At 43.5% G+C, this 15,874-nt stretch overlaps 1 protein-coding gene across 1 annotated transcript; it reads right to left on the bottom strand.

Annotated features, from left to right (window-relative positions):
- Positions 1 to 2,086: 2,086 nt before the first annotated feature.
- Positions 2,087 to 14,794, bottom strand: LOC125298644 (stonustoxin subunit beta-like; the record flags this gene model as incomplete). Its single annotated transcript, XM_048249479.1, is given in 5 exon segments — positions 2,087 to 2,987; positions 2,990 to 3,120; positions 11,256 to 11,281; positions 13,998 to 14,168; positions 14,624 to 14,794. Coding segments are annotated over 5 exon segments (931 nt in total), but the record flags the coding sequence as incomplete, so codon positions are not given.
- Between the last annotated feature and the right edge of the window lie 1,080 nt (positions 14,795 to 15,874).

The following is a 15,874-nucleotide window of genomic DNA, read 5'->3' as shown; positions in this document are numbered from 1 at the left end:
CCTGTAGAACTCCTGTGTTTTACCCATCTGGGGGAGCACACACACACACTTGGAGCAGTGACCTCACCAGGAGCACACACACACATACTAGGAGCACAAAAACACACACACACACACACACACTAGGAGCACAAAACACACACACACACACTAGGAGCACAAACACACACACACACACACACACACACACACACTAGGAGCACACACACACACATACAATACACACCCGGAGCAGTGGGCAGCCCTTGATCCAGCGCCAGGATACATTAGGTGCTTAGGTGGTCATGGGCACCTGCTCAGTGGATGTGGGAGATCACTATTCAACCCGTCCACCCCCACCTGGATGCCCACAGGTTTAGGTCAAGGTTAAGGGGGTCAAGTATCTGCTCACTGAGAATGCATTGCACATGTGCCATACAACTTGACATGATGCCACACACACACACACACACATTTTTATTTCATTTCTTTATTTAATTTTCCTATAAATTACATTATGTTCCCCCATTTTATATACAGTACATAGTACACCAAAGACATTTGAACCGATTACATATTTCATGTATTATTACTGTAAAAATAAAAGGACCGCCCTTCCTTCTCTCTCACTGAAGCATATCAGAATGTGGAAAAGTCAACACACTAAAGTCAAATAACAAGATTAAGACTCCCAGCCCTGAGAAAAATCTTCACATAACATACCAGGTTCAAATGTCAATGTAAGAAATTCAATACAGCATCTGATATCTGACACGTTTGGTCTAGTTCATTGGTTCTCAAACTGTGCTACTGGGTACCACGGAGAACCACATTTTATAAATGACATAATCACTTCAAATTATATCAAACTATATATTGAAAATGCTTAACCATGCAATCACTGAAGTTACACTTAAATTATTTTTTGTCTTTCATGAAAAAAGTATGCCTATATTCATTTTCATATCAGCAAATAGGAGCCAATAGGGCAACTAGGCTAGTTTAACTGTATGGAGTATTAGCAAATGGTTGAGAAGCTAAACTGTGATGGCAAGCAAAGGAAAAGGTAGCAAACATGATGGATCAGAACCATTCATGCACTCATGACTCCAAACAGGAATTATTAGAAAGAGAAGTATGTCCATGCACTCATGACTCCAAACAGGAATTATTAGAAAGAGAAGTATGTCCATGCACTCATGACTCCAAACAGGAATTATTAGAAAGAGAAGTATGTCCATGCACTCATGACTCCAAACAGGAATTATTAGAAAGAGAAGTATGTCCATGCACTCATGACTCCAAACAGGAATTATTAGAAAGAGAAGTGGGGGGAATATGTAAGAGAAGTGGGGGAATATGTAAGAGAAGTGGGGGAATATGTGGAGCAGTGGGGGAATATGTAAGAGAAGTGGGGGGAATATGTGGAGCAGTGGGGGAATATGTAAGAGAAGTGGGGGGAATATGTGGAGCAGAAACTGATGTTGGTGACAATGAGCCCAGCACATGTGACTAGTGAAGCTTGCACAGCACCTGCCAGCAACAAACGACTCAAAACAGTACGTACAATATACAATATGTGAAATTACCAATAAAATACAATATGTGAATTGTATTTTAATGCCATTCATAATGGTGGTACTTGGAGAGGCAATTGTTTTCTGAGATGGTACTCATTGTGAAAAGTTTGACAACCACTGGTGGATACTTGAATAGAAATTGATCACACAGAAGGAAGGGAAGGAACACATACATACACTCACACACACACACACACACACACACACACACACACACACACACACACACACACACACACACACACACACACTCAAAAAACACACACACACACACACACTGACAAACACACACACACACTCAAAACACACACACACACACACTCAAAAACACACACACACACACACACACAAAACACACACTCGAAACACACACACACACTCACAAAAACACACACACACACACACACTAAGCACACACACACACAAACACTCACAAAAAACACACACACACACACACACACACACACAGGAACCCACACATCCACACACACACACACACCCACACACTAAACACACCCACACATTCTAAACACACACACACACACACACAAACAAACACATTCTAAACACACACACACACACACGGGAACCCACACATCCACACACTAAAACACACACACACACACACACACACACACAGAAAGAGAATCCTAGCAAAGATGAAAATGCAACAAAGAGAAGGCAAGAGAACACACAGAGAAAATCATACACACACACACACACACACAAACATACAGAGAGAGAGAGAGAATCATACATATAGACTAACATACACACTCACACACACAAAGACAGAGAGAGAGAGAGAGAGAATATCACACACACACACACACACAATAATGGAAAGATAAAAGAAAGAGAAACAGAGGGAGCTGCAAACACAGGGGGAACAATGCAACAGAGAGCAAGCAGGAGGAAGAACACACACACACACACACACACACAAAAGTGTGAAAACAGGAGTGTGTGGCACTCTTCTCCTCCAGGATTAGAAGGTCATGTGATCTGGCGCAGGACCACTGAGGAGTCATACCCAACCCCAAAACCAGGATAGAGGGGCTTGGTGAATGTGGAGTGGAACGTGTGCAGGTGGGTGAGTGTGTTAGAGGAGACGCTGTAGAAGGACAGAGTGCCTGCTGGCCAGTCCAGGTACACTCCTACTCTGCTGGAGGAGGGGGCAGGTATGGCAGTCTCCTTATCATTGTGCAGGGCATAGTAACTGTTACTAGAGCACAACAGTCTCCAGGACTTGGCATTACGTCCAAACCCGCTGCCTTCCTTTTCATTAAGTCCAAACCCCCATTCGTCTTTCTTCTCTTTCCTCTGCACGCTTTTATAGGCCACTGCTATATTAACCACACCATCACTCCACTCAGCCTCCCAGTAGCAGCGTCCAGACTGACCCTCTCTACACAGCACCTGAGGCCAGTAGGGGAGTCAAATCTCTCTGGGTGGTCAGGATACGGCTGCTCCTTACTCACACGTGTCACCTTTTTGTTTCCCTCAGAGAGAGAGAGAAATCTGCATGCTGTGTTTGGGTCCAGTGTGAGCTCACATGCATCTGCACACAAGAGGAGAGGAGAGAGGAGAGAACATCCTCATCAGAACATGGGGTAAGAAAGGACATGTTAATAACACACACACACACACACACACACACACACACACACACACACACACAGACATGTACAAAAAATGTAACGATAGGGGGGAAAATAAAGGGAGGGATGATGCAGGGCAGACACATGGACACACACACACACACACACACACACATAAACTCCACACACAAACACTCACACAGCACTGCACAGACAAACAAACACACACACACACACACACACACACACACTTGAATTTACCCTTGGGGATCAATAAAGTATCTATCTATCTATCTATCTATATATCTATCTATCTATCATTGCACACTATCATTGCACACACACACACACACACACACACACACACACACACACACACACACACAGAGAACACTGCACAGGCAGATAAACACACACACACACATTCACAGCACACTCACACAGCACTGCACAGACAAACACACACACACACACATATGCACACCAGACACAAAAACACACACACGCACACACACACTCAAACAGCACTGCACAGAGAAACACACACACACACACACACACACACACACACACACGCTCATAAAACACACACACACACACACACACACACACACACACACAGCACTGCACAGACAAACAAACACACACACACACACACACACACACACACACACACACACAGAAACAGAGTAAGCAGCAAACACAGTGAGCAACACACACACACACACACACACACACACAAAGAAGCTGAGGTGAGCAACATGTTTAAAAGGGTTAAAACTCTCAAAGCTGCTGGCCCTGATGGCATCCCGTCTTGTGTCCTCAAGATGTGCAGTACTCAGCTGTCACAAGTCTACACTGACATCTTTAAATTGTCCCTGTCCTGGTGCACAGTGCCTTTGTGTTTCAAAAAGACAACGATTGTGCCAGTGCCCAAGAAAAGTACTGTTTCTTGCCTGAATGACTACCGGCCCATCGCCCTAATCTCCGTGGTGATGAAGTGCCTGAAGAGACTGGTTACAGCCTACATCAACACACACCTCCCTGCTTTCCTGGACCAACATCAGTTTACATACAAGCACAACAGATCCGTGGATGAAGCCATCCCCATCGCCTTGCATACTGCCCTAGCTCACCTGGACAAGAATTACACCTATGTCAGGCTGCTGTTCATTGACTACAGCGCTGCCTTTAACACTGTTGTGCCATCAAAACTGGTGTTAAAGATCAGAGACCTGGGTCTGATTAGCCTCCACACACTGTCAGAGGAGGGCTGAGTCCATCATCAAAGATGCCAGCCACCCAGCTCACTCCCTCTTCTCTCTACTTCCCTCTGGTAAACGCTACCAGCACACACACACACACACACACACACACACACACACACACAGAGAAATAGAGAAAGCAGTGAGCAGGAACAAAAACAGACAAAAAACACACACGCACGCACCAGTGTTTCCCATACATTGACTTATTTGTGGCGGCCCACCACAATATCAACATTGACCACCACACAATGATTTTCCAGGTTGTACAAAAACACACACACACATGCACACATATGTATGTATATTGCTATTTGGTGCTGTAATGGTGACAGGTGGTTTTGGCTGCTGTGTGTGTGTGTAGTATGTTTGTCTACTGTGTCGGCATTCAAACACCGAGCAACGTGATCTGACTGAAATCAGATCGCTAAATTACTACTGGATTAATAGTACTCGCTGGGTAAAGATGCAAGGCTGCAGCGCGTACCTAATACTCTATTGTATACTCTACCTACTGTGGGAATCTCGCTTGGGCGCGACTACACCGTGGGCGCTGGACAGTAGCGGAATCATCCAGTATTCAAGGGAGTACTCCAACACACCAGACTGAACCTCTACCCGATCCAGGGACACCAGATAACCAGAGGAACAATCAGCAAAGGAAACCAACCAGGAAGTGGGGAAGGAAAGGAGGAGTGAGGCAGAGACTCAAGAGACTGGCCGGTAAAGGTGTGTGCCCTCCTCTCCCCTCTATATTGCTGGCCAATGTTCGTTCGTTGAGCAATAAACTCGACGAGCTACAAGCATATTGCAGACTTCAGTGGGCATATAGAGAGGCCAGCCTGATCTGCATCACCGAGACCTAGCTTGATCACACCATACCTGACGCTGAACTCTTCCTGGATAACTTTGGAGTGCCACTCCGATTGGATCGAGACGGCGCCAGTAGTGGGAAAAGATGCGGGGGCTGGTCTGTGTGTATGCGTAAACAAAGCATGGAGTAGATTGGCTAACATAAGAGAAACATGCTGCACACCAGATGTAGAACTAATATGTGTGTCCTTTAGACCAAAATACCTTCCCCGCGAGTTTGGCCAAGTGACACTGATAGTTGTTTATGTCCTGCCCACAGGCAACGTCACTCGCGCAGCAGAGACAATTTCAAACTGCGCTCAGCGCATTGAAACAGACAATCCAGATTCACAATCACCACTATTTATTATGGGGGACTTCAATTCCTGCAGATTAAATAAATCACTGCCTACATTCCAGCAGTATGTGAAATGTGCCACCAGGTGCAAAAACACTCTTGATCTCTGTTATGGTCACGTGAAAAACGCACACACAGCGAGGGGAAAAAAGCCCTCTAAGCACTGCTGACCAAAACACATTACACCTTATGCCTGCATATAAAACCCAGTTGCAACAGGAGGGGGTATTCAAGAGAACAGTGAAGCAATGGCACAACTCTTGTGCAGAAGCTCTGCAGGACTGTTTTGAGTCTACTGACTGGCAGGCTCTCACCCAGGATGCTAGTTTTGAGGATGCCACAGACGTAGTAACAGAATATATTAAATTCTGTGAGGGTAACATTATATCCTCAAAGACAGTCAACATATTCTCCAACAATAAACCTTGGATAACTACAGAACTCAAAGCAACAATCAATGAGAAAAAATGTCTTTAAATCAGGAAACAAAATAGAACTTAAGCTGATCCAGGCCAAACTCAATAAACAAATGAAGACAGCTAAAAGAGTGTATAAGGAAAAGGTGGAGAAGCTCTTTCAGAATGGTAATGCCAGGGAAGCATGGAAGGATGTTAAGACATTAGTAGGCCTCCACACCAACTGCTATGCACACTGTCCTACAACACAAAGCCCAACTGACTTTGCTGAGGATATTAACAACTTCTACTGCAGATTTGAGCAGAGAGATTTTTCCGCAGAGAGGTAGGTGCTTATAACAGGGCTCTCAAATGAGGCACTATCAACAGAAGCAGTTGTAATTAGGAGGGAGGAGGTGGAGAAAGTCTTCCAAAGAGTGGATCCCAGTAAGGCACCTGGGCCTGATAACATATCAGGCCGCCTCCTGAAGACCTCTAGACAAATCTCAGGGGTTTTCTGCGAGTTTTTCAATCGCTCATTAGCACAGCATTCTGTCCCTGCCCTCTGGAAGTCTTCCATCATCTGCCCCGTACCCAAAAATGGCAATCCCTGTACCCAATCCCACCTGCAATAATGACTTCCACCCAGTGGCGTTAACATCAGTAGTGATGAAGAGCTTTGAAAGGCTCATTCTCACTAAACTGCAGGCTGAAGTGAGTGCGTCCTCCGACCCACTTCAATTTGCCTATAGGAAGGACAGAGGAGTTGATGATGCTGTTCTGACTCTGCTGCACAACACCCATATGCACCTGGAGAAACCAGGGAGCCTTGCCAGGCTGGTGTTCATTGACTTTTCAAGTGCATTTAATACTGTTCAGCCTCACCTCTGCAGAAATTGAGTGTCAACCCACACCTGACTCTATGGGTCCTCTTCTTCCTCACAGATGGGCAGCAACGGGTGAGATTCAATGGCCACTGCAGCTCGGTCCGAACCATCTCGACGGGAGGCCCCCAAGGCTCTATCGTTTCCCCGGTCCTGTTCACACTATACACCAATGACTGTAGGAGTATGAACCCAGACATGATATATCTGAAGTATTCAGATGATACAATCATTGTAGACACCTCCAACTCAGGGCAGCTCCTGCAGTCTGCAGTGGACAACTTCACACTCTGGTGTAAGGAGAACCATCTGGATTTGAACATCACAGGGATTAAAGTGAAAAAAAAAATCGTTTGACTGAACTTTTTTCAGGCCATAAGTCATACATATCTACCTATAGAGATAGCAACCCTTTTGCGGTCGCGACCTATTGGTTTTTAATGTACAAAAAAGATGCAAACAGCAAAGTAAAGGGAGTATTAGCCTTATATTCACACGGGCGCCATTGTTTAAACCAAAGCGAGGCTACAGGGTACACTTACTATAAAATTAATGCCACCTACAGGTGAATGCATAGAACATAACAATCCTATGGTTTGTGTACCCTGTAGCCTCGTTTTAGCCGCCAATGGCCACCATGTGAATAAGGCGAATTGAGAGTGTTCTTGATTGAGATTTGAGTTTTCCTGATAACAAAAATATATTTTAGTACCATCCCTGACCATTGCTGATTAGCCATTGCTGTTCTTTTCTACTGCAGCAATATTGTAGAAAGGCTTTAACACACTCTTATTTAATTACTTCAGGCCAAAAGTGTTTAAAGGGGAGATTTTTTTCTTGTTAATATGCAATTCTACACCAAGTAAAATCTATAAAATCAAGTTTGTAAGACTTCCCATTTCCTCATCAAAGTAACGAATCAGAACATTCTAGATATTGTTCATATTTCCATTTGTTGCCTCATCCGCATTTAATGAAAACATGGTAATTTTGAGTTTTACAGACAACTCAGTTTTCCAATGAGCAGCAATACTGTGTGTGCTCATGCAGGAGGTCTGCGAATTTGATAACGACAATCTGGAGATGGTGCTTTTGTCTTCAGCAACAGATTGTATAAGGTTGACAAAATACGAGATAATAAATTGCATAGGCTACGGTTTATATTGCGTCGCTTTACACATAATGTTAGTTGCATTGATTAAAAACTGTAACAATAATAGTAGCCTACATCGGGTGGCATAGAAGGCTATCTGTTCAAGTCATAGGTGACACCCAAAATGAATAACCTCCCCTGACAAGAGTTTGCGATAGTAAGAAATTGTCTACATTGATGCACGGAAAGAACACAGCCTACGCTTCTTCTCCGAATTCGCACATAGAGCTCACAATATCATATCCAAAAAAGTTAAAACGGATTGGCCAACCTCATCAGCTGTCTCTAATGTGTCACTATAATCCAACTTTTAGACCGTTATAGTCCTCCATATGTGTTCTTTGGAAAAGCAAAGGTGATAAGCCCCCCCCCCCCTCATATTTTTTTTCTCATCGGATCTGGATCGATCTCAAATATGACATTTCTAAAATCAAATTGACGGAAATCCGTCCTATGACGGAGAACTTTAATCCTTGTGACATCACCAAAACCAAGGAGATGGTCATAAACTTCAGACGCTCCATCACCAGCCCCCTGCTCTTCAAATAGATGGGCAAACTATTGAACGAGTAGAGGAGTATTGTCACAGCCACACCAAGCTCTCCATCAACCACACCCACTCTTGACTCTACTGAAAACACTGCTTCCCGCTCACTCGCCCCTGTCTACTAACAGGCCACACCTGCCCTCGTTGTCCCTAGTTTGTCCTAATTGCCAGCACTATGTAAACCCCTTTGTTTGTTCACTCATTGTCTGGCTTCCTAGCTACACAGACTTCAGCTCCTTGCCTCTTGAATCTTGCAGAGAAGAAGCCCACAAGTTAAGTTGACTTTTGTGTTTGCCTTTTGGACATTTGCATTTCTGTGAAATCGTTGGACTCTTGCCTTGTTTCCCTTTGAAATGAATCCAGTAACACCTGGACAACAATGACACCTCCCCACGCACAGTAACTAAACTTTTAACTTACTTATCATGTTAGATAGTTATTTAATTATTTTTGTGTGGAATGTGTGTTTGTATGCTTGTACTTTACCACAAATGAAGTTCCCTAACGGGAGAAATAAAGTTCTCTTGACTTGATACGTATGGCTGTATAATGTGTGCATGTATGGATAGTATGGCTATGTGTGGTACTGTACAGTCTTGTATTGTCCCATATAGAGTTGTCTCTCCTGCTCCAACTGCCCTTATTTATTGCCCCCTACTGCCCCCCTGTGTTTATTTACCCCTTTTATCCTCTACTGCTCCCCTGTGTTTATTTACCCCTTTCATCCTTGCACTACTGCAACTGTGGCAGAAGAATCTTGCAGTATGGCAAAGTATATGCGACAATAAAACTTGAAACCCACACAAACAGACTGACACACAAACAAACACAGTCATAAAAGCACGCACGGACACACACGCACATGCACGCACACACACACACATTAACAAAACAAACGTGGCTCTCTCATTGTTCTACACAACTCATAACCCCAGTTTACTAAAACAGGTGTCCAACAAACTGTCATGCCTAATTACACTCATGTCTGAGTGATTTTAACAGACACTGACTGGTTCAACTTGCCATCTGCCATTACAGGTGATTGGCATGTGTGATTCTTATGACTGAGATCAGGTCAAAGGTTACCAGACATCAGAAACTTTATCAGAGTTATATGGCTATGACAACATGGGACAGGACTAAATTGTTGGAGCAAAAGGGAAACCGTATTCAGAGTCAGGCTCTTCAGCTGTATGAACTGGGAGAAGACTTGATGATGAGAGGACTTTGCATTCATTAGCATGAAGCTCTGCAGGTAGCACAGCGGAGCAGGAAACCCACAGGATAGTTTATTAGCCATGATAGCCCAGCATCTAAGAGTCTAACTGGACATCGCTACCTTGTAGTGGTAAACAGGTAAAGACTGCCAAACAATGAAGAAAGGTATTTTCATGTTGGGCACCAGACACAGATTGTCAATCACAAACAGACTGACAGACTTCACCTCTGTATTCAACAGCATCATCCAGGCCCTGCTACAGGACAAGCTGTCCCAGCTGAGTGTGCCTGACTCCACTTGCAGATGGATCACAGACTTCCTGTCTGACAGGAAGCAGCAGGAGAAGCTGGGAAAGCCCACCTCCAACCCGCTAACCATCAGCAGTGGTTCCCCACAAGGCTGTGTTCTGTCCCCTCTACTCTTCTCCCTTGTGGACTTAAGGAAGAGCCCAGCCTCACCTGCCCCCATCACCCTGTCTGGCTCCTCAGTTAGCACAGTGGAGTCCTTCTGTTTCCTGGGCACCAGAATCACCCAGGACCTGAAATGGGAGCTGAACATGAGCTCTGGAACAAAAAAGGCTCAGCAGAGGATGTTCAACCTGCCAAAGTACATGATGGTGCACTTTTACACTGCCATCATTAAGTCCATCCTAACCTGCTCTATCACTACCTGGTGCGCTGCATCCACTGCCAACGATAAGAGCAGACTGCAGCGTATCATTTGTTGTATTGAGAGGATGATTGGCTGTGATCTGCCATCACTCCATGGCCTGCATGACTCCAGGACCCTGAGGTCATCCCTTAGTTATGCTGCTACAAGCCTATAGGCTGCCAGGGGCCTCTCATGTGTCATGTTGTACAAGTTCTCCTTCCTCCTGTCTCTGCCATGTCTCTGATGTCTGGCTACTGTAACATGCCAACATGTCAATCTGTCTAACTCGTCTCTGTTCTGTGTCTTAAACTGCTCTCCACCATTATAAAAAAAAATAGTCATTTACAGTTATATTTTTCATTGAAATAATAACCCATTAATAATCCAGTAATTTAAACTTTGCTTGTTTTTTATATCCTCTCATTCTATTCTTTTCCACTCTAACTTGAGACTCTCCACATGTTAATCTGTCTCTGTTCTCAGGGGCCTCTCATGTGTCATGCCGTACTAGTTCTCCTTCCTTCTTTGTCTGCCATCCCTCTGATGTCTGGCTACTGGAACATGCCAACATGTCAATCTGTCTCTGTTCTCTCTCTGTCACTATGATTCAGTGTGTTTCTGCAGGACACCACAGACGCCCACACATGCTCTAAAGGCCTTTTACATAGAGTAGTGGCCTACGCCACAGTGACATACAGTAGCTGCTTAATAAAGAACACTTCAACATCATTAGTAGATCAGTACAACACTTAACAGTAGATCAAGACTTACATTTTCTCAGTTCTCCACGAGCATGTCTGTAAAGGAGGCAGAGAGAGAGAGAGAAAAGTATCAGAACGTTAGGGCTCCACTCTGGCATTTAAAATGTTCTTTATGAAGAGTTTAAGTGATGGTGGTTTGAATAAAATAAAGCATGTTGTATCAGAATTAAATTCTACCATTATGGAATGTTGGTGGCTTCACCAACTTGAGTGTTTAAAATGGCTACACAATGAATTTATTATAAGGACAATAGGCCTTTTCACACTGCCAAAATCGCCGCGATTTTATGTACCAGAATCGCGGAATTACCGTCCCTTTCACATAGACCGAGGCGGAACGGCGGGACAAAGGGTCTCGCCAAATTTACTACCAAGCCCCCTAGACATTTTGCCGAGTCTTTTCGTTCCAGCACCAGTGTGAATGGGTCAAGGCGGAAAGGGGAATCTGGGCGGGCATTTTGATGCTATGTCCAGCCCACCACAGGAGATTGCAAATAAATCTAACTGATCAAAAGCAGCAATAACAGAGACAGAACATTATTTCAATCTTTAAATTCACAAAGTCTCCAGTCATTCAATGCCTGCTAGAGTTGACTGTAGCTCGGAATGCAATCGGTTGCCATAATAGGTTATCCTAAAATCCAGCAATAAAGCAAAGCATGAACTCATGAGCGTCTGTCTGCCCTATATGTATATCCTCTGATTGTAATGCTTACAGATATCTAGGCGATATTTGTAACATTTATTTTGTATTTGGCCTGTTATAAAATCATGTAGGCCTATTGAACTATTTAAACACATTGTGAACCCCAAAGTTGGAGACATGCATAAAGACATTGCTGCAAATTTAAAACCGGATTACTCTGGAATGGCTAACTGTACAGGGGAATGCTTTACACCTTTGTGTTCGGTAAGGTCTGCTGTTTATTCTGATATATGGTTTGTCATGTGTTGCCGGAAAGTCCGCAAAGTATTTCACCAAGATGAATGGGTAGGGAGACGGGTGCGGAAAATATGATTAAATTAATCAAGCTACTTAATTAAGTTACTTTTCTCGCGAACCGTTTACCACAACAACTAACCACTAACATCGTTTAAAAGCTGAGAAAAAGCTCTTTCATGTGATACATGTGATGTCTGTGATGAATAGGCTACTTCGCAAGTAGTTCAGCAAATTTGGGTGGGACAGAAATACCTTTACAGAGCAGCAGATCTGGCCATATCGGCTCTGGCTCACATGATGTGCTTTAAATGCATTATCGCTTCACTATCCAACACGCGAACAAGAAAGAAAATAAAACAGAAACCAATGTGCTTATGTCGTGATTATTGATAGGCCCAGGCCTAGAGAAAAGACAGCTATGGTAACCTAACAATTAGGATTTGCTTTGCCTACACTGCTGTTTGGTTGTCCCAAACTTTGAGACACCCATACTCGCATTAACTGAATCTTATCAACCCAAACTGCAATGTTTTAAACAGAGTGACAGGATGCAATGCCTAATAATCTCACTGCCTTCGGCATGACTGCTAACAGTGTGCCTAGGCCTGCTGTGAAACACCTTACAAATTAAGCTGCTGTTTTCTTCTCATGACAAGCACTAGCCCTACGCTTGAATGATTTATGACTGAATGGAACATTGCGTTTTTAAGCGCCAGAACTGCTGATCACGTCATGTGACAAAGTTTACACCAATCATCATCCTCTATCCTTATGTTGAGATGTCCATTCTCTTTGCCCTAGGCTATCATTTGTGCACGAAGCATGTTTCAATTAAGACAGTACACAAGCTACTTTTATTGTTGTAATATTGAATGATTTCATGAATAAATTGTACGCACAGTGCATACAGGATTATGGCTGGCGGCGCCACTGACCAAGGCCACAGTAGCCTGTGAACCTCTGATTTTCAAAGAGGAATCACGGCCAACACAGGGGGCAACTCTTCTCTTCAATTTTCCTTCCAAATGACTTTTTATTGTCTGAAGACATCTATCGCAAGAATCTAACATTGTAAGCAACAGAAAAGCAAATGCAAGCTAACCAAAGTGCAGTCGGTTCTCCCGCCATGGTTTTTGAAATCACATACCTGCTGTATCTGAAGCCCCAAGCACGCATAATAAGGCCTATTAAGGACTATCACGCTACACGCCCCCTGTTGCACGTCACAATTTAATTTGCTATAGCTGATCCTGCCTCCTGGCTCCCCAAAATGCTACATCATGTGAACAGATCAGCAGGCCGGCAAATTTTCACCTCGTTTTCAGACACAAAAAGATGGCAAAAAGACATCTCCTCTTCCCGCAAATTTAGCGGGATCTCTGTGTGAAAAGGCCTAATGAGACACTTGAAGTCTTGTTGTCAGTGACTGCAGTTGTATTTTAAACTTTGGCACCGATGGTGAAAGTTTTCAGTGTACATCATACCCCTCATTAGTCATCTACAAACAGTTAATGAAATGAAACTGAAACTTCAATATGTTATGATTTATCATTGACTCAGCCATATCAGATATCAGACTGGACTCTGACATGACTACAGTGATGCTCAACACACTCCCCACCTAACCCATATTTACTGCTGGGCAGAAAACACACTGAAATAATGTTGTGTGGTGAACATACTGGTACTGAAACCACATCTCAAATACACTGAAATAATGTTGTGTGGTGAACATACTGGTACTGAAACCACATCTCAAACACACTGTTTAAAAGCCTGACGAGAAAAATAGGAAAGTCAAACACAAACCTCAATGTCTGCAGCTTACAGCTGATGCCACCTTTCAGTGCACTCGAAAGATGAATTCCAGCGATGTTCATGTGATTGTCACTCAGGTCCAGTTCTGTCAGGGAGACCATGTGCTGCACAGCAGAGGCTACAGCCTCACAGGATTCCTCTGTCAGTTTACAACCAGCAAGTCTGCATAGAGTGACAAAGACACAGTGCAAAAGGCAGATAGGAATGAGGTCATTTAATTTAATCACTTGTATAATCACAAAGTCTATATAAAATCATAAAATATGTTAGGACTAGAGATGGGTGATTAAAACTGTACCACAATATGTCATGATGGGCTATTTTTTTGAGTCAGGTAAACATATAAACCATATAAATGATGGTATGAAAATAGTACTATTCAGCAGTTTTCTCAGCCACAAGTCATGTCGCAGATATTACTTCTACTGCACGTTGCTGCTTTATTCAGAACATACCATTTAACATGTAAACAGGAATATCCCATTACTGATGCACATGGAAACGTCGTATTCTGAATATTGCCATAACCAGAATATGGACATTAATCAGATTATGGTGTGCATGGAAATGGAGTCAGTCACAGTGTGTCTGTCAACACAGTCAACAATGTTACTGACCTCAGTGTCTTCAGTTTGCAGTTTGGACTCTGTAGAGCAGAGGTCAGTTTTTCTCCTGACTCCTGCAGGTCATTCTGACTCAGGTCCAGCTCTCTTAAGGGGGAGTTTGCAGACTGCAGAGCTGAGGCCACAATCTCATAGGACTTCTCTGTTAGGTTACAGCCAGCAAGTCTGCAAGAGAGGCAAAATAGTATAAAAGGTAATGTGTCATGTTTAAATCTGCAGGAAGATTGAGAGAAGAAAATAATATAAATGTTGTTAAATGTAAAAAATCATAAAATATGTTAGGATTAGGGATGGACAATATAGACTTGTCATGATGGGCTATTTTTGGCGATAAACACAACAATGATGGTACGGAAATACAGTAGTACTATTCACCAAAGTTTTCTCAAGTCATGTCATCATTCAGCCTTGAGAGCCGTGCAAATACAAACAAATAAAACTTGATCCTGACCATCATCAGCAATGAACTCTTTTTCCTCGTCTACAGTTAGAACTCCAGAGTCAGTCATCTTTGTTCTCATTCTACATGTGAGCTGCCCATCTTGCAGCACATGTAAACATGTCATCACCTTTATCATTAAAGGTTGTATCAGCGATAGCGGGGATACGTCACTTCTGTTGATGTTCAAACAAAACAGAGAACTAGCTCACTACTCCCTGCCCCTCCCTCCCGTGCAATTAAAACTCTCCTAAAGGCGCATCTCGTCGGTTATTGGTTGAAACATTTTATTTTGCCTTTGAGTGGGTTGCCAACCCTTGTTGATAGCAATTGTTTTTGTGTACAGATCTCGGAGCCTAGGCTGCCTACAGAGACGTGTTTTTTTGACGGCCTGCTTATGGGGCAGACAGCTAGCGGATTGTTAGGAAAGATTAGATGAATGTGATAATTTATGTATGGGCCTTTTTTGGGCCTGAAATCGCTGATACAACCTTTAATATCAAGTGATCCACAGATTTAGCCTGGAAAATCCAGACCCTGGTAATCTAGAAAGATTAAGGGTCTGGCCACGAACAATGTAATGGCCCAACTCGAGGGGCGGCACCAAGCATGCATTTGAAAATCTCACAAATTCGCAACGTGTCCATAAAGACATTGCGAGGTATGTACAAACAGGCCGCACTGAGGAAAAAGCACAGACTGCCTGTCGTAGGAGCTGCAAATGGCTATTTGCGCTTTTCCGTGTCATGCATGCATTCATAGGAGAGTCAGGGGAAAGTGGGAGTATCGCAGAAACATAGGGGAGG

This window comes from Alosa alosa, chromosome 7 (assembly GCF_017589495.1).
Source record: "Alosa alosa isolate M-15738 ecotype Scorff River chromosome 7, AALO_Geno_1.1, whole genome shotgun sequence".
In the NCBI taxonomy this organism is placed as follows: Eukaryota; Metazoa; Chordata; class Actinopteri; order Clupeiformes; family Clupeidae; genus Alosa; species Alosa alosa.
The sequence above is the reverse complement of the archived record's forward strand: the minus strand, read 5'-3'. Positions and strand labels throughout refer to the sequence as shown.